Source organism: Lepidochelys kempii, chromosome 2 (assembly GCF_965140285.1).
Source record: "Lepidochelys kempii isolate rLepKem1 chromosome 2, rLepKem1.hap1, whole genome shotgun sequence".
Lineage (NCBI taxonomy): Eukaryota > Metazoa > Chordata > Testudines > Cheloniidae > Lepidochelys > Lepidochelys kempii.
Window position 1 is genome coordinate 44,159,393 of NC_136381.1, and position 24,556 is coordinate 44,183,948.

General features: G+C 43.7%; 2 protein-coding genes across 9 annotated transcripts in view; one reads left to right on the forward strand and one right to left on the reverse strand.

The window, feature by feature from the left end:
* The window catches only part of TMEM67 (transmembrane protein 67), a 61,446-nt gene extending 57,331 nt beyond the window's left edge, over nucleotides 1–4,115 (reverse strand). Inside the window, exons 1-2 of one of the 2 annotated variants that reach the window (XM_073330575.1) lie at nucleotides 3,898–4,115; nucleotides 433–521 (exon numbers count right to left, since the gene is read on the reverse strand). In XM_073330575.1, the coding sequence (XP_073186676.1) occupies nucleotides 433–521; nucleotides 3,898–4,081 (273 nt within the window). In that variant the 5' untranslated portion in view covers nucleotides 4,082–4,115. The other variant, XM_073330576.2, reaches the window with a different exon arrangement.
* Nucleotides 4,116–14,093: 9,978 nt separating this feature from the next.
* The window catches only part of RBM12B (RNA binding motif protein 12B), a 46,942-nt gene continuing 36,479 nt past the window's right edge, over nucleotides 14,094–24,556 (forward strand). Inside the window, exons 1-3 of one of the 7 annotated variants that reach the window (XM_073330581.2) lie at nucleotides 14,094–14,218; nucleotides 17,026–17,071; nucleotides 17,795–23,814. In XM_073330581.2, coding sequence (XP_073186682.1) covers nucleotides 17,823–19,904 — 2,082 coding nt within the window. In that variant the 5' untranslated portion in view covers nucleotides 14,094–14,218; nucleotides 17,026–17,071; nucleotides 17,795–17,822 and the 3' untranslated portion in view covers nucleotides 19,905–23,814. The other 6 variants (XM_073330579.2, XR_013635289.1, XM_073330580.2 and 3 more) reach the window with 6 other exon arrangements.

Genomic DNA, 24,556 nt, shown 5'->3' on the forward strand with positions numbered 1-24,556 from the left:
TGGTTACTACTGTTTATTTCAGTATCCTTATTCTAGCCTCACTGAAATTTTCTTGGCAATGACTCACTTTTACAAACATAAAAAGTACAGCCTTTAAACATTACAAAAGTCAAATTTTCCCACAAAAATTAAAAACATTTTTCTCATCTTACATTCAAAGGAAGCTCCCCATGTTTGTCATAGACAGCTAAAAACTGTTGTAAGATGAATCACAAGTTTCATAAATATGGCACTCTTACCAATATCTGAACACAAAATTTTGAATAGTTCTAAATAAAAATACTGCTATTAAAACATTAAGTTAAAATTTTCCGAACAAAATTAAGTAAGAAATTTTGTAATAAATTTTATTAAAAAAATAAAACTTATAGAAGACCTGTAAAACTACAAAAATGTATCATCATATCACAATATGTAAAGCTTAATACCTACCATATTCTCTGGGCATTTTTCACAAACAACAGAAGGCCCACCATTATTAGAAACCATCTTGAATCCTGGTAGACATACACATGAAATACCTAAAAAGTAAATAGTTTTATTTTCACCCCAATTTATACAAATAAACCCCAACTCTATTGTCGAGCAATTGCTACAGCTCTTAAATGAAGACTCGCAATTTCCTACTTAAACAACTACAATGTTTGAATAAGAACTGCAGTAAAAACACTCCACTTCTTTTAGAATGTTCATGTCAGAGTTCAGTTTTTACCCTTCAAAAGTAGAATTACTCTGAAAGATTAAAGATAACCTGGAAAACAACTGTCTTCTTTGTGTGCAAAGAGCTTCAAAGTTATTTTGTAAGCTATTTTAAATTCAGTACTTTTAAAATATATTTTTTCCTTTATTCAAACATGAATAGTAAAATAACCTATCTTCAAATACTATTCAATGGGCTTGATCCCGCGAAGTGTGTAGTGCTCGCAACTTCCACTGATTTCAGCTGTGAAAGCTGAGGGTACACCATGCCACATAGGAACAGGGCCACCAATTGTTGTTTACATTTATTGCTATTTCTATTACAAAACAAAAGTGGATATAAAATTAAACATGTAAAATATTGAACTATGTCAATAATCAATTTGGCAAGGTCATTTAAAAAAATTCTCAGAACTTTTCTGATCCATTATTCCCTTCTTCACATGAATGTACAATACTCACGTAACAACAGCATGTTTTGAATTTTTTTATGTATATACATTTCAAAACAGAACCTATTCTAAATGCTCTCAGCTCTGGAGAGATCACATAAAACAGTATAACCTCAGAGTTACAAACACCTCAGGAATGGAGGTTGTTCGTAACTCTGAAGTGTTCTTAACTGTGAAGAAAGTGTTACGATTCTCCTTTCAGAAGTTTACAACTGAACATTGACTTAATACAGTTTTGAAACTTTACTATGTAGAAGAAAAATATTGCTTTTATTTTAGTAGTTTACATTTAACACAATACTGCACTGTATTTGCTTCTCTCTCTCTCCTGCTGTCTGATTGCATACTTCCAGTTCCAAATGAGACGCGTGGTTCACTGGTCAGTTTGTAACTCTGGTGTTCATAACTCTGAGGTACTACTGTAGTAGATCTTGCCTTTCTCACCCCTAGTTTTCATATATAGATTCAAAGAGGAAAGTAAGTTTTCCTGCTTTTTCAGGTCCCAATCTGTTTCATAACTTTGAACTACTTATTGCACTGAACTTGTTGAATAACCTGAAATGAACTACAGCAGAACCTCAGAGTTACAAACACCTCAGGAATGGAGGTTGTTTGTAACTCTGAACAAGCCTTTATTGCAGGGGTGGCCAACCTGTGGCTCCAGAGCCACATGGCAGCTCTTCAGAAGTTAACATGCGGCTCCTTGTATAGGCACCGATTCTGGGGCTGGAGCTACAGGCGCCAACTTTCCAGTGTGCTGGGGGGTGCTCACAGCTCAACCCCTGGCTCTACCACAGGCCCTGCCCGCCCCGTTTCCCACCCCCTCCCCTAAACCTGCTATGCCCTCACTCCCCCGCTTCTCCCTAGAGCCTCCTGCACGCCACGAAACAGCTGATCAGGAGGTGCGGGGAAGGAGGGGGAGGTGCTGAACAGCAACGCTGCTGGTGGGCAGGAGGCTCTGGGAGCGGGGGCAGGGAGCTGATGGTGGGCTGCTGATGTATTACTGTGGCTCTTTGGCAATGTACACTGGTAAATTCTGGCTCCTTCTCAGGGTCAGGTTGGCCACCCCTGCTTTATTGGACGCTCCTCAGAGCGGACTGCTCGGAGCAGGGGCTCACAGCTTTGCAGTGGCTGGGCGGTGAGTGAGGATGGCCCCAGCTGCAAGGGTGATGAGTGAGGCACCCTGAGGCACCGCAGTGTCAGTGCGTGGTTAATCATAGAAGGTTAGGGTTGGAAGGGACCTCAGGAGGTCATCTAGTCCAACCCCCTGCTTGAAGCAGGACCAATTCCCAATTTTTGCCCCAGATCCCTAAATGGCCCCCTCAAGGATTGAACTCACAACCCTGGCTTTAGCAGGCCAATGCTCAAACCACTGAGTGGTGCAGGCTGTGGTCCTTTAAAACTGAGCTGCTCCTCCAGAGCTCAGGCTCCAGCAGCTTACACTCCAGGTCAGGTTTCAATAGCAGTTTTAGAAGTTTCTTTCCCAAGCTCCGAGCTTGCAAGCTTGTCCCCCTCCCAGCCAGGGGAGAGGCAGAGGGGAAAACAGCATTCACCACAGCTATAAGTGGCTGCCCGGTTGTGGGGGACAGGCAGCCCAGATGTGCCTACCTTTAAGATACAGGCACTTGTGACCCTTCAGTCAGTAACTCTGGTATTTGTATCTTTGAGGTTCTACAGTACTGGACCTATCTGATCAAGTAAATGTTTGCAGAAATTTACAAGTGTCAAAGACCCAGAAATACTTATAAACATCATCGTATGTCAGCCACGTATTGTGGAAAGAACCTTGACTAATACTATTAACTCTTCAGTTAATGAGCACCACATTTACGCATATTTAACACAAAAAGGAAAAGACTAAAACTTTGTTCTCTCATTTCTAGGCTTGTCGCTTGGGACAATTGTTACACGAAATGAAAAAAAGATGATCACATCGGAATTACATTCAGCTGGTCAAAATGATGTATTTTTTTAAACCTTCCTCTTTCTCTGCTTCATATCTGTCCAAGATTCACACATTTGGAGGAAACTGAATTTCTTCCTCAGCAGTATTATTGTGGTAGAACTAGACAATAAAAATAAGACCTGCATTTCAGGTTTACTCCTATTCTTAAAAACAAACCCCAAACCACAAACAAACTGAACACCGCAGAAATGAGAAACTTGTCTTGCAACGTTCCCACAAGGTAAAGTTACTGCCCCAGGATGGTAAATGTACTGTAAATTCAACCCACCTATGCTACTGTGAAAAACAAAAAGTCTTAGGACAAAATTCCCTGGATCACCACTTTCCCCTAGAAGCATCACTACCCCACTATCCATGGGTGATCACTGGAGACTTGCCAAACAGTTCACGTGCAAAGAATGAGCATCCCGATTTCTGCCATGCAAACGATGAATTAAAACAAACGCGTCAGTGTCGTAAGAGCCAAAACGATGAACAAACCCCCCACCTGCCCTGCTTAGCGTGACGCGCCGCTCAGCTCCCCGGGACCACCACAAACACGGCTTTAACGGGTACTTCGGGAACGCAGCCCGCAGCGGGCCGTAACACGACGCAGCCCCCTCAGCCCAGGCTCTGCCACCCCGCGACGGAGCTGAGCCTCCAAGAACAGCTCCCCCCAAGAGATGGGGTTCACCCACCCCCAGTGCCTAGGCGGCGGGGGGCAGGCTAGGCCTCTTACACACCCTGCCCCGCCTGCTGGGAGACAGGACGCCCCCGCCTGGGCCCCTCGCTCGCTCTCACCCCTGGCGCTCCGCCCCTGGTGGGGCCCGCACTGGCCGCACGCCAGGCTGGAGATATCGAAGTAACGGGCATGGCCGCAGTCCTGCGGCTGGCGCAGAGGCAGGGAGAAAGTCTGCCCAGCCGAGAGCCGCACGCTGAGCGCCAGGAGCAGCGCAGCGGCGCCACAGCGCCCCACCGTCGCCATGGCTACTCAGATCCCAGCAGCCTCTAAGCGTCCCGACCCCGCGCGGGGATTGGCGAGCCCCACCTCCCCCGACGAGTAAAGAACAGCCCCAGCTACGGACAGCCAGAGGGGCCAGACACAGTTCAAGGCGGGTCCTTCTTCTTAGGAATCAGAGGGAGCTGCACAGGGGAGGAAAGGGTGGGCTGGTGGCTGTGCGACTGCTTCTCCCCTCCCCCACAGCGGAACACCAGGTTGAGAAAAGCACAATGTGGTGTGAGGGAGAAAAATACAAAAGACTGCTAGTTAATTTAGAGAATGGGTGAGTGTGGCAGAAAGAGGGAGAACATAAGAGCGGCCATACTAGTCAGATCAAGGGTCCATCTAGCCCAGTATCCTGTCTTCTGACAGTGGCCAGGTCCCGGTGCCCCAGGGAAAGAACAGAACAGGTAATCACCAAGTGATCCATCCCCTGTCACCCGTTCCCAGCTTCTGACAAACAGAGGCTGGGGACACCATCACCGCCCATCCTGGCTAGTAGCCATTGATGGACTTGTCCTCCATGAATTTGTCTAGTTCTTTTTTGAATCCTGTTATAGTCCTGGCCTTCACAACATCGTCTGGCAAGGAGTTCCACAGCTTGACTGTGCATTGATTGAAGAAATACTTCCTTTTGTTTGTTTTAAACCTGTTGTCTATTCATTTCATTTGGTGACCCCTAGTTGTTGTGTTTGTAAGAAGTAAATAAGCCTTTCTTATTTACTTTCTCCATACCAGTCATGACTTTATAGACCTCAATCATATCCCCCCTTAGTCGTCTCTTTTCCAAGCTGAAAAGTCCCAGTTTTATTAATCTCTCATATGGAAGCTGTTCCATACCCCTAATCATTTATATTGCCCATTTTGGAACCTTTTCTAATGCCAATATATCTTTTTTTAGATGGGGGCGACCATATCTGCACACAGTATTCAAGATGTGGGCATAACATGGATTTATATAGAGGCAAAATTATATTTTCTCTCTTATTATCTATCCCTTTCTTAATGATTCCCAACATTCTGTTCGCTTTTTTGACTGCTGCAGAACACTGAGTTGATGTTTTTGGAGAACTATCCACAATGATGCCAAGATCTCTCTTGAGTGGTAACAGCTAATTTAGAACCCATCATTTTATATGTATAGTTGGGATTATGTTTTCCAATGTGCATTACTTTGCATTTATCAATATTGAATTTCATCTGCCATTTTGTTGCCCAGTCACCCAGTTTTGAGAGATCCTTTTGTAGCTCTTTGCAGTCTGCTTTGGACTTAACTATCTTAAGTAGTTTTGTATCATCTGCAAATTTTGGCATCTCACTGTTTACCCTGTTTTCCAGATCATGTATGAATATGGAGGACCACTATTTACCTCTCTCTGCAAACTGACCATTTATTCCTACCCTTTGTTTCCTATCGTTTAACCAGTTACAGATCCATGAGAGAACCTTCCCTCTTATCACATTACAGTTTACTTTGCTTAAGAGCCTTTGATGAGGGATTGTTCCCCAACAAATTATGTTCATCTATGTGTCTGACAGTGTTGTTCTTTACTATAGTTTCAAGCAGTTTGCCCAGAACTGAAGTCAGGCTTACCGACCTGTTATTGCCGGGATCACCTCTGGAGCCGTTTTTAAAAATTGGCATCACATTGCCTATCCTCCAGTCATTTGGTACAGAAGCTGATTTAAATGATAGGTTACAGACTACCATTAGTAGTCCTGCAATTTCACATTTGAGTTCTTCAGAACTCTTGGGTGAATACCATCTGGTCCTGGTGACATTACTCTTTAGTTTATCAATTGGTTCCAAAACCTCCTCTAATGACACCTCAATTTGGGACAGTTCCTCAGATTTGTCACCTAAAAAGAATGGCTCAGGTTTGGGAATCTCCCTCACATCCTCAGCCGTGAAGATTGATGCTGTGATAAATGAAGGGAGTGGCAGGTAGCTCCCTTTTATGGACACCCAGCCAGCCCGTTAGCTATAAAGTCCCTCTTGGTGGTTGTTCTCTGCTTGCTTAACCTGTAAAGGGATAAGAAAGTCCCCCAGGTAAAGGAAAGGGAGTGGGCACCTGACCAAAAGAGCCAATGGGAGGGCTAGAACTTTTTAAAATTGGGGAAAAAAGCTTTCCCTTTGTGTCGCTCTCCAGAGAGCGGAGACACAGAGTAGCAATGCTGTAAGCAGCTTTAAAACCAGGTATGAAAAACATCAATTCATACCTCAAACCTACTTATCTAAAACCCCAGATCAGGGAATGTCTAAAATAAACACTATGAGGGTTATGTCTTTTCTTTCTTATTGGCTTGTGAACTCCTTTGTGCTAAACCCAAATGCTTCTCTTTTATAGTTTCGTAGATTTAAGGTCAGAAGGGACCATTATGATCATCTAGTCTGACCTCCTGCACAACGCAGGCCACAGAATTTCACCCACCCACTCCTGCGAAAAACCTCTCACCTATGTCTGAGCTACTGAAGTTCTCAAATTGTGGTTTAAAGACTTCAAGGAGCAGAGAATCTTCCAGCAAGTGACCCGTGCCCCATGCTACAGAGGGAGGCGAAAAACCTCCAGGGCCTCTTCCAATCTGCCCTGGAGGAAAATTCCTTCCCGACCCCAAATATGGCAATCAGCTAAACCCTGAGCATATGGGCAAGATTCATCAGCCAGATACTACAGAAAATTCTTTCCTGGGTAACTCAGATCCCACCCCATCTAATATCCCATCACAGGCCATTGGGCCTATTTACCATGAATATTTAATTACCAAAACCATGTTATCCCATCATACTATGTCCTCCATAAACTTATCGAGTTTAATCTTAAAGCCAGATAGATCTTTTGCTTGTAATCTTTAAGCTAAACCTCAAAAGAGCTATCTTGATGCTTAATTTTTGTAATTGTTTCTTTTAAAATCTAGCAAAAAGCCTAAGTTCCAAATGTATTTCCTTTCTTTTTGTTTTTAATAAAATTTACCTTTTTTAAAAACAGGATTGAATTTTTGTGTCCCTAAGAGGTTTGTGGATGTTGTTTAATTAGCTGGTGGCAACAGCTTATTTCCTTTGTTTTTTTCTGAGCTCTTCCCAGGGTGGGGTGTATGTGAAAGGGCTTAAGGGCACCCCACAGGAAGGAATTTCCAAGTGTTCCTTCCTGGGTTCTCAAAAAGAGTGGGGTGGGGGGTGGTTTGCACTTGGGTGGTGGCAGCGTCTAGCCATCCAAGGTCAGAGAAAAGCTGTGACCTTGGAAGTTTAATACCAGCCTGGAGTGGCCCATATGAATTTTTAAAATCCTTGCGGGCCTGCACCTTCTTTACTCCAAGTGCCGGAGTGGGGAATCAGCCCTGAATACAAAGAATTCATTTAGTTTCTCTACAATGGCTTTATCAGCCTTGAGTGCTCCTTTAGTATCTCGGTTGTCCAGTGGCTCCACTGGTTGTTGTACTTAAAAAAACCATTGCTATTACTTTTTGAGGCTTTGGCTAGCTGTTCTTCAAATTCTTTTTTGGCCTTCCTAATTATATTTTTACACTTCATTTGCCAGAATTTATGCTCCTTTCTGTTTTCCTCACTAGGATTTAACTTGCACTTTTTAAAGGATGCCTTTTTGCCTTTCACTGCTTCTTTTACTTTGTTGTTTAGTCACGGTGGCACTTTTTTGGTTCTCTTACTATGTTTTTTAATTTGGAGTATACGTTTAAGGTGAGCCTCAATTATGATATCTTTAAAAAGTTTCCATGCAGATTGCAGGGATTTCACTTTTGGCGCTGTACTTTTTAATTTCTGTTTCACTAACTTCCCCATTTTTGTGTAGTCCCTCTTTTTGAAATTAAACGACACCGTGTTGGGCTGCTGTTGTGTTTTCCCCACCACAGGGATGTGAAATTTAATTATATTATGGTCACTATTCCCAAACAGCCCAGCTATATTCACCTCTTGGACCAAATCCTGTGGTCCACTTAGGACTAAATCAAAAATTGCCTCTCCTCTTGTGGGTTCCAGGACTAGCTGCTCCAAGAAGCTCTCATTTAAGGTGTCAAGAAACTTTATCTTTGCATCCCGTCCTGAGGTGACATGTACCCAGTCAATATGGGGATAGTTGAAATCCCCCTTTATTATTGAGGTTTTTTTATTTTAATAGCCTCTCTAATCTTCCTGAGCATTTCACAGTCACTATCACCATCCTGGTCAGGTGGTCGGTAATATATCCTTACTGCTATATTCTTATTATTCGAGCATAGAATTACTATGCAGAAAGATTCTATGGTACAGTTTGGTTCATTTAAGATTTTTACTTCATTTGATTCTACGCCTTCTTTCACATATAGTGCCACTCTTGCACAAGCACCACCTGTTCAGTCATTCCAATATATTTTGTACCCTGGTATTATTGTGTCCATTGATTAAATGGGAGGGAGGGAGGAATAGGATGAGAAATAAGGAAGAAAAAAAGATGAGTAGGCTGGGAGAAAAGGTACAAAGAAAGGGGAATATAAGAATAGCATAAAATATAAGGTCAGAGAACCCAGTAAAAGGGGATCGTATAGACCAAGGCAGAGGCAGGAGAAATAAACTTGTATCAAAATAGATTTAATTTTTTTTTTTTTTGCCTGCAAAGCAAAGGTAAAATCAGAAGCAGTGAGCAGAAAACAGCAAAGGGGACACAACTCTAGATACCTTTCTCTCTCAGCTCACCTTTGATTTTATCCTGCTTTACTTTTTATTTAGAAAGGTGGGCAGAGTTATGGTGCAGAAGAAAAATGGCTGGATGAGAAGGAAAAAGAGGGTAATTTCTTCTCCCTTTTCCCCAGCTACCAAAACTCACCTGTACCCCTCCTGCCTCTCTAAACCCTACCAAAACTTCAGTACACTAGATGTCTTCATTATTATTCCTGACCATCCTTTTCCAGACACAAAATTACATGACAGTTTATGATCCTGTGTGGTATTATTGCAAACTCATACCAAGTTTATCACACCAATTGCTCCCTAGCAGTTCCCAACTGGATACACATTTCAGCAGTAACAATGACTCTCTTAAGGGTCTAGTTACCTGGTGACAGAGACTTTTATCTTCCTGCACCAGTAACATCTCTCCTGGAGACAGCAAAGAGGTCCAGCTGTCATATAAACTCAATTCGCCTACATTTTGTATTCCACCAACTATCTTGTATTTTTCACAATAAAATAATAAGAAAAGTATGTCCCCATGCAGCAAGACTAGAAAGCTGGAGACTCCTTCCAGAAAAACCGGCACCTATTTCCAAACCAAAATTGAAGATAGTTGTTACTCAAATGGAGAGCAGAATCCTGACTTAATGCTCTCTCGTAATGCCCAGTCTCTAAGGCATGGTCTACACTGGTAAGTTTTTTCACCAAAAGGCAACCTTTGGCAAGGAAACAGCAGAGGTGTACACACTGCACAAAGCCAATTTTTGCGACGAAACTCCTCAGTTGCAGCGCTGTAATAAAACCACTTCAATGAGTGCCATAAGGCTTTTTGTCCCAAAGTTTTATCGTTCTAGTGCCAGTGTAGACACCGCGCTTGATTTTAGTGCTGTTATCGGCCTTCAGAATGTGTCCCACAATGCCCATCCTCACCACTCTGGTCAGCAGTTTCAACTCTGCTGCCAGGTAAACAACCTTCCATCCCTCCCACTTTAAAACCTTGGGAATTTTGAAATTCCCCTTCCTGTTTGCGCAGCATGGAGAGCTCACATTGCATCCTCCCAGGTGACCACGGTGGCTCCATGCAGCAAACAATCTCCCGCTTGGACCACTGAAGCTACTGGATCTGATAAGTGTTTGGGGAGAGGAGGCTGACCAGTCCCAGCTGCACTCCAGCTGTAGGAATTTCGATACCTTCGGCCAGATTGCGTGCAGCTTGTGTGAAAAGGGATAAGACTGGGATATGCTGCAGTGCAAAGGTGAAAGAGCTGAGGAACGTGTACCATAAGGTGAGGAAGGCAAACGGTCGCTCGAGTGCTGCACTCCAGACCTGCCGTTTTCATAAGGAGTTGGATGCTATCCTAGGCGACCCCACCTCCACCACCAAGAGCACCGTGGATACTTTGGTGGGTCTGGAGCCAGTGGAAAGTGTACCAAATCCAGAGGAAGTCATTGATGAAGAGGTGGAAGCTGAAAAAGATGTGGAGCCCATGGCACAGTCGCCTGATGGTGAGTCCAGTCAGGGGCTGTTCTTCACTCCAGAGGTGTCTAGCCAGTCTCTGCAGTCGCTCTTTGGTGAGCCAGAAGCAGGAGAGGAGTCCCCTGGTAAGTGGTTTTGCTTTGTGAAGTTCTGAAGCGGGTTGAGGGCAGAGAAGTGTAGAATGCTGGCTTTGTTTCTGCATGCTGGGCATTTCCCGCATGGCTAGGCAGTATGGCCCTGGGGTATCTGGCCGCTCAAAATCAGCAGCCAGGCATTCTGTCTCGGCAGTCCGCCCCTGAGTAAACTTTTTGCCCTTCCCTTCACACATATTATGCAACGTGCAACACGCGGCTACAACCATGGGAATATTTTCCTCATTGAGGTCTAACCTGCCATATAGGCATTGCCAACCCGCCTTTAACCGGCCAAACACACATTCCATGATCATTCTGCACTTACTGAGCCTGTTGTTGAACCACTCCTTATTGCTATCTAGGTTTCCCATGTACAACTTCAGGAGCCATGCAATTAAGGTGTACGCCAGGCAGTGTTCCCTCTAATTTTTTATGTCCGTGTGCGGAATGAATTTTGTTATGTGCACCAATATGGAGGTGATGTATGACACATCACCTTCATATTGATGCACATAACAAAATTCATGTGGTGGGGGGTAGGTCCGAGAGTTTCGAAGTGTGAGAGGGGGCTCAGGGCTGTGGCAGAGGGTTGGAGTGCAGGGGTGTGAGGGATTTGGCTGGGAGTGTGGGCTCTGGTAGTGGGGACGGGGATGAGTGGTTCAGGGCACGGGAAGGGGCTCAGGGCTGGGGCAGAGTGTTTGGGTGCGGGGGGCTGCAGGCTCTGGGGTGGGGCCAGGAATAATGGGTTTGGGGTGCAGGTTGACCCAAGGCTGACCCGAGACTCTCCCCAGGCCTCTGTCGCCACAGCAGCTCAGGGCTGGGGGAGAGGCATTGCTTCCCAGGCACAGCAGCTCCAGCGGGGCTGGGCTTGGCAGAGGGAGGGGCTCCTCTCCCCGGCAGCTTTGGTGGGCCTGGGCCAGGCTGGGAGAGGAGCTCCTCTCCCCCGGCCACAGCAAGTCCAGGGGAGGTCCGTGCTGGGGCCGGCAGGGAGGGGCGCCTCTCCCCACTGTGGCAGCTCCACACTGGGGCTTTCGGGGTGGGGCGCCTCTCCCTGCTGCGGCAGGTCCATGCTGGGGGAGAGGCATCTCTCCCCACCACAGTCCTGAGCCCCTGTGCGGGGCTTAATAGACAGCTGCACAGCCATACAGCTACGCAGCTTAGAGGGAACTTAGACGCCAGGTCTCCCAGAATCACTATGGGCATACTGACTTCCCCTACGATGACCTTATGGTAAGAAAGTCCCTGCTTGCAGCTTTCTGTACAGGCCACTATTCCTAAAGATACATGCATCATGCACCTTTCTGGACCATCCTGCACTGATGTCAGTGAAATGTCGATGAGGATCCACAAGCACCTGAAAAACCTTGGAGAAGTACCCCTTCCAATTGATGTACTTTGTCGCAAGGTGGCCCAGTACCAGAATTGGAATATGCATTCCATCTATTGCACTTCTGCAGTTAGGGAAACCCATTTCTGCAAAGCCATCTACATTTCACGCACGTTGCCAAGAGTCAGGGTCTTTGCAATAGGATGTGATTCATTGCCTTGCACACTTGTGTTAACACAGCCCCAGTGGTCGACTTTCCCACTCCAAATTGGTTCACGACTGACTGATAGCAGTCTGGAACTGCCAGCTTCCATACTGCAATTGCCCCAGGCTTTTCCACCGAGTGTGCAGTTCTCATTTGGGTATCCTTGTGCCGCAGGTCTGGGGCAAGTGCCGCACACAGTTCCAGGAAGGTGGCTTTCCGCATCCGAAAGTTCCCAGACCTGTATAACAATGCGATCCTTTCACTCAGTACTAGTTTCCCAAGCCCAAAAGTGATGTTCCACTGTGTTCAGCTGTTTTGTGAATGCCAAAAGTAACCTAATGTTGCTGCTTTCGATGTTGGACACCGCATCAGGCAACTGTGACTGCCGTTGCCTTCGCAGCTTCAAGAATAACAGCACTGCTATTCACAAAGTGATAGCTTGCAGAGCAGTGGAGATCAGCACAGGACCCATTCCTGCAAATAGATGTGGTGGGGCAAACAGAAAACAAGGGACATTGAAAAATGCCGCAAACTGAAGATGAAAGCACATGGAATGCTGGGACGGAAAGCAGTGCATCGCTGGGCAATGAGCCTGGACTCACGATGTGCCACGATCCCCTCCACCTTCGCACAAGACTGAGCAGCAGAGGGGGGAGAGCTGCACCGTGCACTGCTCTCATTGCCGATGCAAGTGCCGCAAGTGTGAATGCGCTCTTCCGACAGTGGAAGACAATGTGAATACGCAACAGCAATTTTCTTTAAGTGCTTTTTTATCACTGACCAAACTCTGGGTGAAAAAAATATGCCAGTGTAGACCTAGCCTGAGGCATCTATCACTGACAATAGGAATGCATCCGATGAAGTGAGCTGTAGTTCACGAAAGCTTATGCTCAAATAAATGTATTAGTCTCTAAGGTGCCATAAGTCCTCCTTTTCTTTTTGCGAAAACAGACTAACATGGCTGCTACTCTGAAATAAGAGACCTTATAACGCATTCATTTACCTTGACATCGTCACTAGTATCCTATGTCTCGTCCCACCAGAAAACAGCCCGCCAACCCCACATCAAAGCTATTCCAGCCAGCACCAAGGCAATGTTGGGGTCCCAGGGCATGGCCACTAGGTAAGTCGAGGGGATGGAAGGCCATGAGTGTTGAGGAGGACTCTTTGCTAAATCCCCCTTCACAGAATTCAGTCCTGGCTGGCCTGAGAAAGCCCTTGCACTCCCAAAATAATGCTGCAGCTGCATATAGAGCTGTTTTGTGTAGGGTTTGCTGGCGCCAAGTTAGGATAACGGCAGGAATCAGCTACAAGGCCATAACCGCTTATTTGCCTCATTAATCGCAAGGCTAAGCAGCCTGTGCTGTTGTTTTGAATTGCTAAAATGCTCGTTAAAGGTTGCCGGAAAAAGTATTGTTGTAACCCCATATAAGGCAAAGCAGTTTTATTTGGCTGATGTGTAATGCAATAGAGATAAGGAGTATAAAGGTATGTGACTCTGCCTGCTCAGTGTGCAGGATTTGAGATTCTATTCTCCCTGTACCTTCTTTGGTGCGCCGAATAAACTTTTCTGCTTCTCCACCCCGTTGTGTTTATATTGGGTGACGCTCACCGGGCAACGAACCCCTGCTGTTGCTTGCCGCTGGCACTGGGTGCCGGCAACAACAAGAGGGAGAGATCGGAGCAATTGGTAATGCCAAGGAGATGCCAAAATTGACCATGAGACTGAAGGAACAGGCAGGCCCGGCCTCTGCACCCTCAAGCTGAATTGGACAGGCCCTTTGCCTACTATGAGGCGGGAGCTCCCTCCCAGCACATGCACACTGCCCCCACAGACGCTGGCAAAGGAAAAGTGGAGCAGCCTAGGAGGTGCCAGGGGTGCACGGGTGAAAGGGGAAAGCAACGGCCGCCACGAAAAGGACAGACGCGCGCGTACCAAGGTTCCATGCGCCGGCCGCCTATGAACTAGTACATGCGCAGTGAGACGCGGGGATGACCGTTGGAAGGGAAACCTGACACATGTACACGGGGTCCGGTTACAAGAAGAGGATGCAGTGACACTCTGCCATAGGAACCGAGTTTGCACATGCGTAAAGATAAGCCTGGCGTAAATCACTCGGGCGGCAGGGTCACGCATGTGTAGTGTAGGCTGAACTGTAGCGAAGGGGGCGCGCATGCGTGTGGCCCCGGCCAGTTGGGAGAGGGGAAAGAGAGGAACGACGCCATCTTGTTGCTGCTTCTCCGGAGCTGCAGGGACACCGAGCGAGGCGCTCGGCGGGGAGCCTCTCTCACGTGTAGCGGGCAGCGGTGTGTACGGTGGGTGGGGCGAGGGAAGCGGGCTGAGGGAGATCCGCTTTCCCCGGGCGGTGCTCTTGGCCGCTGGCCGCCCGCCCGTTCCCGGGGCGGAGGGTCTGCGCTGGGAGATGGCCACGGGGCCGGAGAGACGTTGCCGGTTTCTCCAGCTGTCTAGGCGGGCTCCGCCGGAGTCCTGGCCTGGTCCCTGAGATGATGTCGCACATGGAGGCCTATCGGCCGCTCCGGAAGGTCCTCCTCACCTGTGAGCCTGGATATCCCCCCCCCCCCCACGCACCCCCCTTTTGTCCCTCCCGCCCCGGTGCCGCGGGGAGGCCGGGCTTGTTCTCCGCAGGATCGGATCACAAACGGCCTCTGGCGGGACTGGGGCGCACCTGGCATGGGGGGAGCGGCCCCTCCGGGCCCTGTTGGCCTCTGGACGGAGGATCCCGGCGAACGTTCGGGCTGGTGCTGGAGGCGCTCGGGTCGTGCCCGCTTGGAGGCGGAAGGTGCTGTGCTTTCTAGGCTTGTGATGCGTCGGCAGTGGCCCTAATCGGGCTGAGGAGTGCGGGGATGCTGACTGAGGCCTTGAGTTTGTGGGACCGCTCTCTGGCTCAGGCTCGACACCTACTGGTTTCGCCTAAATAGCAGCGCCTCGTCGAAGCCTTCCGTGCAACGGGTCTGTCTGCAGACTTCACTCAGCTGTTGCTCCAGTGAAACTAAATCTCTCAGTTGATAAACTTCTTGCTTTGACTGCTAAGTCCATTTTTTGCCAGCAGCTGAGATAGGGAATGGCTTACCGACTTACCAGTTTTTTTTAAGTAAAATTCATAAACATTGTTCACCCACTTTAGTTTATTTAGTTTCAGTTAATGTCATCATCCTCTGGCTTATGCTGGGGTTTTCTTCAGCTGTCTTTCCCAGACCATGATTTGATTGCATGGGATCTGGATATGGGAAATTGTACAGTGATAAGTAAGCATCAGTGTTATGGAGACCTAGTTTTATGAAATGTTTGATTCTTTTTGATTGGTAGTGAAAGTGAGTATGGTATGAGGTTTTGCTAGGTAATGAAATGAAAGTATGGTCCTAGTCTTGTGTATTTCTTATTGATGCTTTTTTGAAGATGATATTGTTTAATGAAGCCTTTGTGCTTTGAATTGGTGAATATGTAGGGCTTTCCCAAAAGCCTTATCCATTTATCTAAGCATTTGTTCTTCTTTGGCGGCCTCATTCTACTGCTGATTTGAACTTACATGTGTTTAAAAAAAACTTTTTTTTTTTTTAAACTACATTTCACTTCTTTGGGTTATTCATTTAAGCCATCTAATGACTTGTCTACATTTGTTACCATCTCTTGATTGTTTGGATGAACAGCTAGCAAAAATTTATTAGATTAACTTGCATTTCTATCTGTGGAACAGTTTAACATTGATTTTATTTTATGTGGTGATCTGAAATTAACTTGACTGGTTCAAGCGTGAGAAGTTGTGTATTGTGTCCATGGTGTATGATGGGCAAACTGGACAGTTGTCATCACAGGAGTACTGAGCATACCTGGTTCTGTGTTGACGACAAAATATTGGGAAGTGATTTTTGGTCATAGGAACACAGAAAGGTGCTAGAAAACTGCTGAAATACTACATCAGGATGCTACATGAATTAGTGGGCAAATGGATTTGACTTTTCAAGAAACGAAGGCCCTTTCAGAGAATTCTCTCTCCCGTTGAATTCTTTCCTTGCACGTTGGCATTGCTGTTTCAGCTATTGAGAAGATAGCATATACAGATGTGAGGAGCTATTTATCTACAAGTGCAATGATCAAACATTCAGTCTTTCTAGCTTACAGACTTGTCTATAGAAAGAAAGTATTCAGACAGTTTAGAAGTAAAATAAGGTCTTTCAGTTACAGAAATTTGGCCTTTTTTTGTGCTAATACAGGTGAAGTGATCAGCTTTTGTGATTAGTAGATGTAAGTGGATTAGAAATCTGAAAAATGTAAGTGATCAGTATGGTATCTTATATTTTTGATAAACTAGGGCTTTCTGTATAATGTGGTAGCATTCTTAACTACTTGTCAGTAATAGCTTGTTTAAAAAAAGAGTAATAATTTGGTAGTGCATAGGTTTGCCTTGTTTCTGTAATATAGCTGTGTTATATAATCCTGTAGCTTGTCAGAGCACATTCAGTGGTTCTTGGTTGCATGTTTGGAAAGCAGCAAGCAGTGCGGGGGGAAAGCCTTGCAAATGAGATTTGTTTGTAAATTCATGTACTCATTGAAATCTGTTTGGAATTTTTGGCTCTTTCATATGATTGTCTATCTTCAGTGCAATATTGGACTGGTGGTGATTAGCATGTTTTGCCGTGCACGTCAAAAGCAGGTGGATTTCAGAAGAATTGGACATGTAATCTTGAGCTGGATTTATACACCTTTCAAGGAATGAAGTAACAGAGGGTTTTCCCTCTACCTTATTGGCAGTTCTGTTGCATTTCAACAGTTCAGTATGGCACAATTGATGACCAGTTAATCTCAGCATGTTTACATCATTTGCAGACGTCACCCTTAACATTTGAATTTTCTTTCCTACATCTAAAACGGATTCACAGACAGAGATGCAGTGCATAGCAGTGTGCCGAAGTACAGTATGTCTCACTTATATTTCTCTTGGAACAAGGAAGGAATTCTCCATAGTTCTCAAAATTGTGGTTTCATTACAGTGCTTGGCTGTTAATGTTATCCATTGATATGGACATGCCACAGTAACGTCGCACAATATGTAAACCAAAATACAAATATCAGCCATTAATTATGTTTCATTTTCTTTCCACAGTTAAGTTGATTTTACAGAATTTATCAGGTCTTCCAAGCAAAAACAGGTAAGCTGCCTAAAGCTTAATGCTTATCACTGAATATTGTCAAAGATCACGCACGGCCTTTTCTCACATACTTATGACTGGGAATTAGGACGTACTCTCCTGAGTGCACGTGGCTGCTGCAGTTAGCATCCTGACTACTTGAAAGAGGCAACGTTGTTGAACGCTGAATAAACGTATCCATTGGTGAGCAGAACTGGTCAGTTGATAGACCAGCTTGTCTGAAAGTCTAAATTCATCATTGTTGATGAATTACTTTAATTCTCAGTGAAGTAGTTATTCTTTTTTGTCTGTAATCTTCTACCTAGACTTCACAGTGCTATGATGGAAAGTGTCCCGTTAACACTAAAACAGAAGATTTTGGTCCTTAGTATCAGGTAGAGATTTCTGGCAGGTAACAACCATGCCATGAAGGACTTGAGGCATTCCTTACTTATCTTGGATGGTGAGAAGAGTGACTTACGTGGATTTTGTTGCCCTTAAGATAGGGAATATTGACAGTTACGTGCGTACATCCAGGTGGAGTAGCTAATTGTTCTGACTATTTAGTCAGCTTTAAGATTAAAACAGGGTCACTGATTGATTTGAATTTGAGAGTTTTTGATTTCATAAATCTGGATTGATTGAGGCAGGGACCTTCCTTAAAAAGGCTCTAGCTTAAGTATTAAGATACTGTAATAGATGAGTACTAAAGACTTGCTATCATGTGTACCTTTTTGTCTGCAGGTGATTTTTGCTGTGGGTTGAGCTCAGAATGGCTGTAGTCATCCGTTTACAGGGGCTTCCTGTTGTTGCGGGTCCTGCAGATATTCGCCGTTTCTTCTCGGGATTGAATATTCCTGATGGAGGAGTGCATATTATTGGAGGAGAAACTGGGGAGGCTTTTATTATATTTGCAACAGACGAAGATGCACGACGTGCCATGAGCTGTTCAGGAGAGCTTATCAAAGACTCCCCCATAGAGCTCTTTCTCAGCAGCAAGACTGAAATGCAAAATACAATAGAAATGAGCCGGAAAAGATTTGATCGTGGGGGAAGAGAACCAATGTCTGGGTCTAGACGAACAGGTGGTAGTAATTCAGGTGCATCAGGTGTTGGGAACCTTTCAAATTTAGTTGCAGCTATTACAAAAGGAATAAATAAATCTGGCTATGTCCCATCAAATCACCCAGAGTCTGGCTTTCATACCAATGGCACAAGACATGGTGATCCAAGTATACCTAAATCAAACTATAACCAGTCAAGAAAGGAGTCACTGAGTTCAGATGATATTTATTTATTTCTACATGGCATACCGTACTCTGCAACAGAAGATGAAGTACGTGCTTTCTTTTCTGGATTACGAGTAGAGGGAGTAATCTTTATAAAACGTCGCAATGGCCTAAATAATGGTGATGGTTTGGTAAAATTTGCTACACCTCATGGTGCCTTAGAAGGACTTAAACGTCATAGACAATACATGGGTCCAAGATTTATAGAAATAAGTCCAGCTACTGAAGAACAGTGGATTGAATATGGTGGCAGGGTAGACATGAAGAATGAGATTGCTCGTTACTTAAGCAAAGAACGTTCTCCAACAAGAGGTTCAAACTATACTCATTCAAGAAAACATTCTCATTCAAGATCTCCTCCAAGGAGACGAACGCGCTCTCGTTCACCTCGTGGCCAGGAATTTTACTTACACTTAAGAAATCTACCTACCTATCTTGAGAAAAAAGATCTGAGAACTTTCTTTGGAAAGCTGGATGTGTCTAACAACCAAATCAAGTTTTTACTGGACAAGCATCAAAGGAGGACAAGAAATGCGTTTTTGATGTTGAAGAATCAGAAAGATTTTAATATTGCTCTGGAACATCACAGGATGTCTCTTTTCAATCGTCCTGTTTACATTTTTCCTATTTCTAGAAGATCTATGTTGAAACTAATTGAGTCATATGAGAAGAAGAGCTCACAAGAAAGCGATCGGCCTGGACAGGCTGTATCGGAAAAAAGTTATCGGGAGGGGCATTCTGGCCCAAAGATGTGCATATATATAAGAAACTTTCCATTTGATGTGACAAAAGTTGAAGTACAAAAGTTCTTTGCAGGATTTGCTATTGATGAAGATGATGTTTACCTGCTTTATGATGACAAAGGAGTTGGGCTGGGAGAAGCATTGGTAAAATTTAAATCTGAAGAACAGGCAATGAAAGCAGAAAGTTTAAATCGTCGAAGGTTCTTGGGAACAGAGGTACTTTTAAGACTTATATCTGAAGAACAGATGCAGGAGTTTGGTTTAAATGTTCCACCATCAGCACCAAGTGGAAAAATGCAGGTTCATTCACAGGCATATGACAGAGGTGAGCATTCCCGTCCAGCTGGTTCACCACCTGGACAACCACAAGGACTACCTATGCACTCATTTGGTCCTCCTGGGAGCTTTAGGCATCCTCCTGATGTTAGACGACCCCCTGAGGATTTTCGAGGTCCTCCACCTTTTATGGATTTTGGTGGTGATGGCGAACCTTTTGGTAGGATGGAGTATGGAAACAATAACATGGGAGGCTTTTCTGAGGGAAGATTTATGTCCGATCCAAATTTCAGTGGTGGTTCTGATCGTGTAACTCCTATTAGATTAAAGAACTTGCCATTTAGAGCCACCCCGAATGAAATTTTGGATTTTTTCTATGGCTATGGTGTCATTCCAGAGTCTGTTTCTATACAATGTAATGAACACGGATTACCTTCAGGTGATGCCATTGTTGCTATGACAAATTATGAGGAAGCAATGGCTGCTATTAATGAGCTAAATGATAGACCAATTGGCCCACGCAAAGTTAAGCTAAGCTTGCTTTAAAGAGAGAAAATGTTTCTCAAATTAAAAATTCTAGACATCACAGTATTGATGCAGTAAGATGGTTTCTTATTTACAATTTTTTGTTACTGGAAGATGCAGAAGAAACAGTTTCCATAAACAGAGGAAGTTGTAAATAGTGTCATGTTTAGTTATTTTGGATTGGTTCAAATTGACATCTGTAGGGTTTTTTAGAAGACGTCTTAGAAGTGTATTATGCTTATTTTTATTTTTATGGCAGATGGAGAGATCAGTAATCCGAATGGATTCTCTGTTGACTTGTAAGGTGCATATCTTGATATTAAGATATACAAACATGGAGTTGTAATGCATTTGGGGGTTTTTAGTTTTGCGTTCATTCCATGGTTCTATGACTCTGCAACATTTGAAAATGTAAAACTGCTGGTTGTCTTGGTTGTACAGACTGGTCAAAGAGAACAATTTCAGTGCCACCTTCATTAGTAAATATCCTTGGAGCTATTGTCAACCCTATATATGTAGAATAGGTAAATTGTAAACATGAGTGAATTTCTTATGTAAACTGTTTAGTCTTGTTCAGTTTCACGTGGTCGCAGACATCTCAAGTTATTCTCATAAAATTAGTTTCCTGTTCATGTTAGCTGCCTGTGCAACTTTTTAAAAAAAATAAAAATAAAAGGCTTTACAGCTATGTGGATTACCTGTTTAAAATTTGTGTACATTTATTCATTGAACGCTTGGTCAGAATCATGCTGACCATCTTTCATAGAAGGGGTGAAAAATGGATATTCAGTATACACTGTTCTTTGCACATGTTGGTTAGTTTTGGCTCTAAAACTGGTTCTCAACTTATTTATCGTTGTGGGCCACAGGTTGAGAACCACAGTGCGCTCCCCTCCCCCCCAATTTCCCATAGTCCCCTATGCACATTGCCCCCCGCCCAGAGACTCCTTCACAGAGTGGGACCAGGATTGCAACCTTGAGCACAGAACCTGCTGCGTGGGGCCGGCAGCCAGACCCAGCAACCTGGACCCTGGGACCCTGCCACATGGGGCCAGGTAGCCGGGACACCTGGCCAGGAGCGGAGTGCCTGGTACGGGCTGGCAGCTAGGACCCGAGGTACGGGGCCAGGAGCAGAGCCCCACCTAAAACCTGGGGGTGCTGCCAGACCCCTGCAAAACACCAGTTCCAAGTACACGCCCTCTCCCCCTCCCCCCCCCAACCTGCCCAGAGACCCACTTTCCTGCACCTGCTGCCCTGCGGCACTCACCAGCCCCCTGCTGGCAGGAGTGCTCCTGAAGGCAAATACTGTCTGTCCCTCAGCCAGCCCCGCCCCCTGCCAGACCAAAGTGGCAAATTTTGAATTTTTTTTTAACACAGCTCGGCCACAGGTTGAGAACTGCTGGGTTGAGAACCGCAGCTCTGAAATCTATGTCGCTCAAAATTTGGTGGGATTTTCTGTTCTGTCTCGGCATAATATATTGTCTACAGTGGGGAGTGAAAGTAGAATATGGGGTTTTTAGTGTCCCATATCCATATTCTTGAAACTATTATTAGGAATAAGTTAGTAGTTATAACAAAATTCTTAAATGCAAGCTAGTTCAGTGACCATACTGTACAGACTTACTAACATCTGAGCTGCATGTCAGTGGCAACTACTCAGTTGCATCCAGTTATTTACTGACCTTTTCCTATAGGAATGAAAAAGACGTTGGCTTAAATCTAGATGTTTAGAATGCTTTTCTAGGTAGTATGCTGCTACTTTTAAAATTGAAATGAGGAATAGAAAGTGAGGTTGCTTGTTTCTTTTGTGGTTCAGAAAATAAGTTAGGTTCCCTCTAATTGTGATTATTTTTGCATTATAAGAAATAGCAAGATCATAACATTACTGTTTAAATTGAGTGGGAGACTTACGAAACTGAACTAATAGAATTTAGATGTTTAAAAGTCTACCCTGTGTTTTATCTGACTGTCAGAGTGCCCCACAGTATCATTTTAATTCATGAGTTCCCCACTGTAACTACCTTCATACAATTCAAACAATAAATATTAATATACAATTTTTGATTCATTGTAAGTAGTGTAAGGTAATAATGTAAAGAAATATCAATCGTGATAGTGGCACTCTTACTGACAGCTCTAAACGATACAGAGTTGTGGGTTATTACTGTATTTTAAAACAGGTCTTCTGAGTTTTTGTAATAACTAAGTTCTGCTGATGCCATGTAATGGATCCTTCTTCATGGAAAGCACTGTTCATATGGGTTCCATGAGGGTTTGCCAGCATTCCTGTACTGTAGGAAAGAGAGCAGCTTAGGCTTTCTTACTCCTTGGCCGATGAATTTCTGGGGTTTTGTATGAACTGGATGTGAGGGTTAGTGTGTGCCACTGCATATCAATGGAGAAAGGTTAAAGCACTTCTTGTATGGGGCAGATGAAGAGCCAGAACTGTCAGTAAGAAAGAGCAGTTGTTGGCAGTAAAAAAGGCATAGTAGATGAAACAGCCTGCCTTTTGAATTTGAAAGAGGAGGGGCTGATTAATTAGAAACATTCATATATCATACAAGCATGCAATACAGTGCATTTTTTTCCCTAACTCATCTGGGACACTGAAAGCAATAGTGACTTGAAATCAGTTTGAATTTTAAATTCAAAATAAAGTTTGGTTATGATGGTGATTTGTTGAATGTTACGTACTTATAGGAACACAAACTTGCATAAAGCTTCATATGAGACCTATAATACATTAAACAAATTGCTATAGGAAAAGCTTAATTACCAAATTTTTAAAACCAAACGCTGGAAAACTTCTGGCTGCTTTATTGCTACTTCAGTTTTTTCTGTCATTCAAGAAATTTATTTTGTGTACTAATTTTAGAAATGTGCTTTTACAAATTCCTCGAAGCAACCACTGAGAACTTAACCTCCCTTCCCACCCCCTACTTTGAATAAAAGGGAATAGAAGAAGAAAAGCAAGCAGCAGCATCCCTTGTATTTTTTTAAAATAAAGAATTTAAATGGCAACTTTGTTTTTGAATTGTTCCTTGTGAGTAGTCCCATCTTTTTTTAAAGGGTAGCAAAATGGCTTTCCATACTTCTGCTTTAAAGGTGGAAATGGCAGTGTTCTGCCTGTACATGGAGAATCTGTGAGATGAGAAATTAAGAGATACAGTAAAACTTAGGCTTCTGAGTTACTTTTAAAAATTATACCTACTCTTGCCTCACATTTAAATTTCTAGTTGAAAGTAGTTTCAGTAGTAAGCTGGTTTTGAGTCCTGCTGCCAGTTTTTATTTTTAAATAGCACTTAATATCAAATCTCAAAACTACTACTCCAGAGAGATGCCAAAATAAAGTGAACATAATTTTGTCTAATCTTGAGTTAGAAAAAATTTCCAGACAGGATATCTGTCATTGCAGTGACAAATACAAATTATAATGAATTTCATCTGGAAAAAGCTTTTGGTAAGATTTCGGTACACTACTTTTAACTTATTTTAAAGTTCACAATTCTTCCAGCTCTTACAAAACACAGTATCTAAACTAATGGCAAAAATTGCTAACTCTTTCAAACAAGTTCCTGCATTTTTGAAGTTATAGAACCTTTATGCTGCTTACTAACAGGCAGCTGGAAGTAAAAATATGTAAATCTCACAACATATTTGCTGTTTCTTTGAAGTGTGTAGTTCCATGCAGCTGTCTATGTAAAATGGCTTCTCCATCTCTAGGGCTGTAGTTAATTATATATTTTACTGACAAGTTTTTTTTTATCAATAGGCTAGAAACAACAGTTATGGTAGGGAAAACTGGATTCTTTTTCAGTAATTGTACACGGTAAGAGATAAAACTGACTAATGTATCGGGGAAGATATTTTGGTTAGACTGTTTAAAACACATTTTTTTTTTACCATGTTTAACTCCAGTGACTAATGAACGGTGAAAAGAAAAGATGGCTTTGATAAAGATTTAGACCTCTGCCCCTTTACCATATAAACTCAGAGCCTGGGACATCAATGAAATCCTTAGGAAAGACCGAACTTGATATTACTGACTTTTCTATGGCAAAAATCCTTAAAGGTCATCTTCATACACTATTAAGAAGCAGAATTTAAACCCCTTGCAGGTCACCCATAATTTATAATTATTTTCTTGGATGCAATAGTAAGCACTGATCCCCTGCAACCTCCATTGGTGGAAATGCCAGAAGAACATTATTTAACTAAGAAATGTTGCCATGAAAAATATGTACCTATCATGGCTTTCTTAACATGTTAGGGCTCTCTTGGGTGTTACATTTTGGCTTTCTAGGTTAGCTACAGTCATATTCTGCCATGGTTCAGTTACTTTCAAACACATCATACAAGTCCTAGATAGATTCTTCAGAAAAGCACGTAGCAATACTCAGTTCATCTGGCATAGAGGAAAATTACTAAGAAAGGATGCTGATGAGTTGCATTACTGTACTAGGAAAAGGTAGCTGGAAGCCTAGTTCTCCAGTATTTTTACATATTACCTACTTGCTAAGAGAAATTCTCTACTTCCCTGGTATCAAAGAGATGGGGGCAGTGCATCCAGATTGAACAAACCCAAAATCTGAAAGTCTCCTTGAGTTGGATCAGGTCTGCATTGATGCAGGCAGTGGTGGCACTAAGCATTCTTGGATGGCTTAAACTATAAC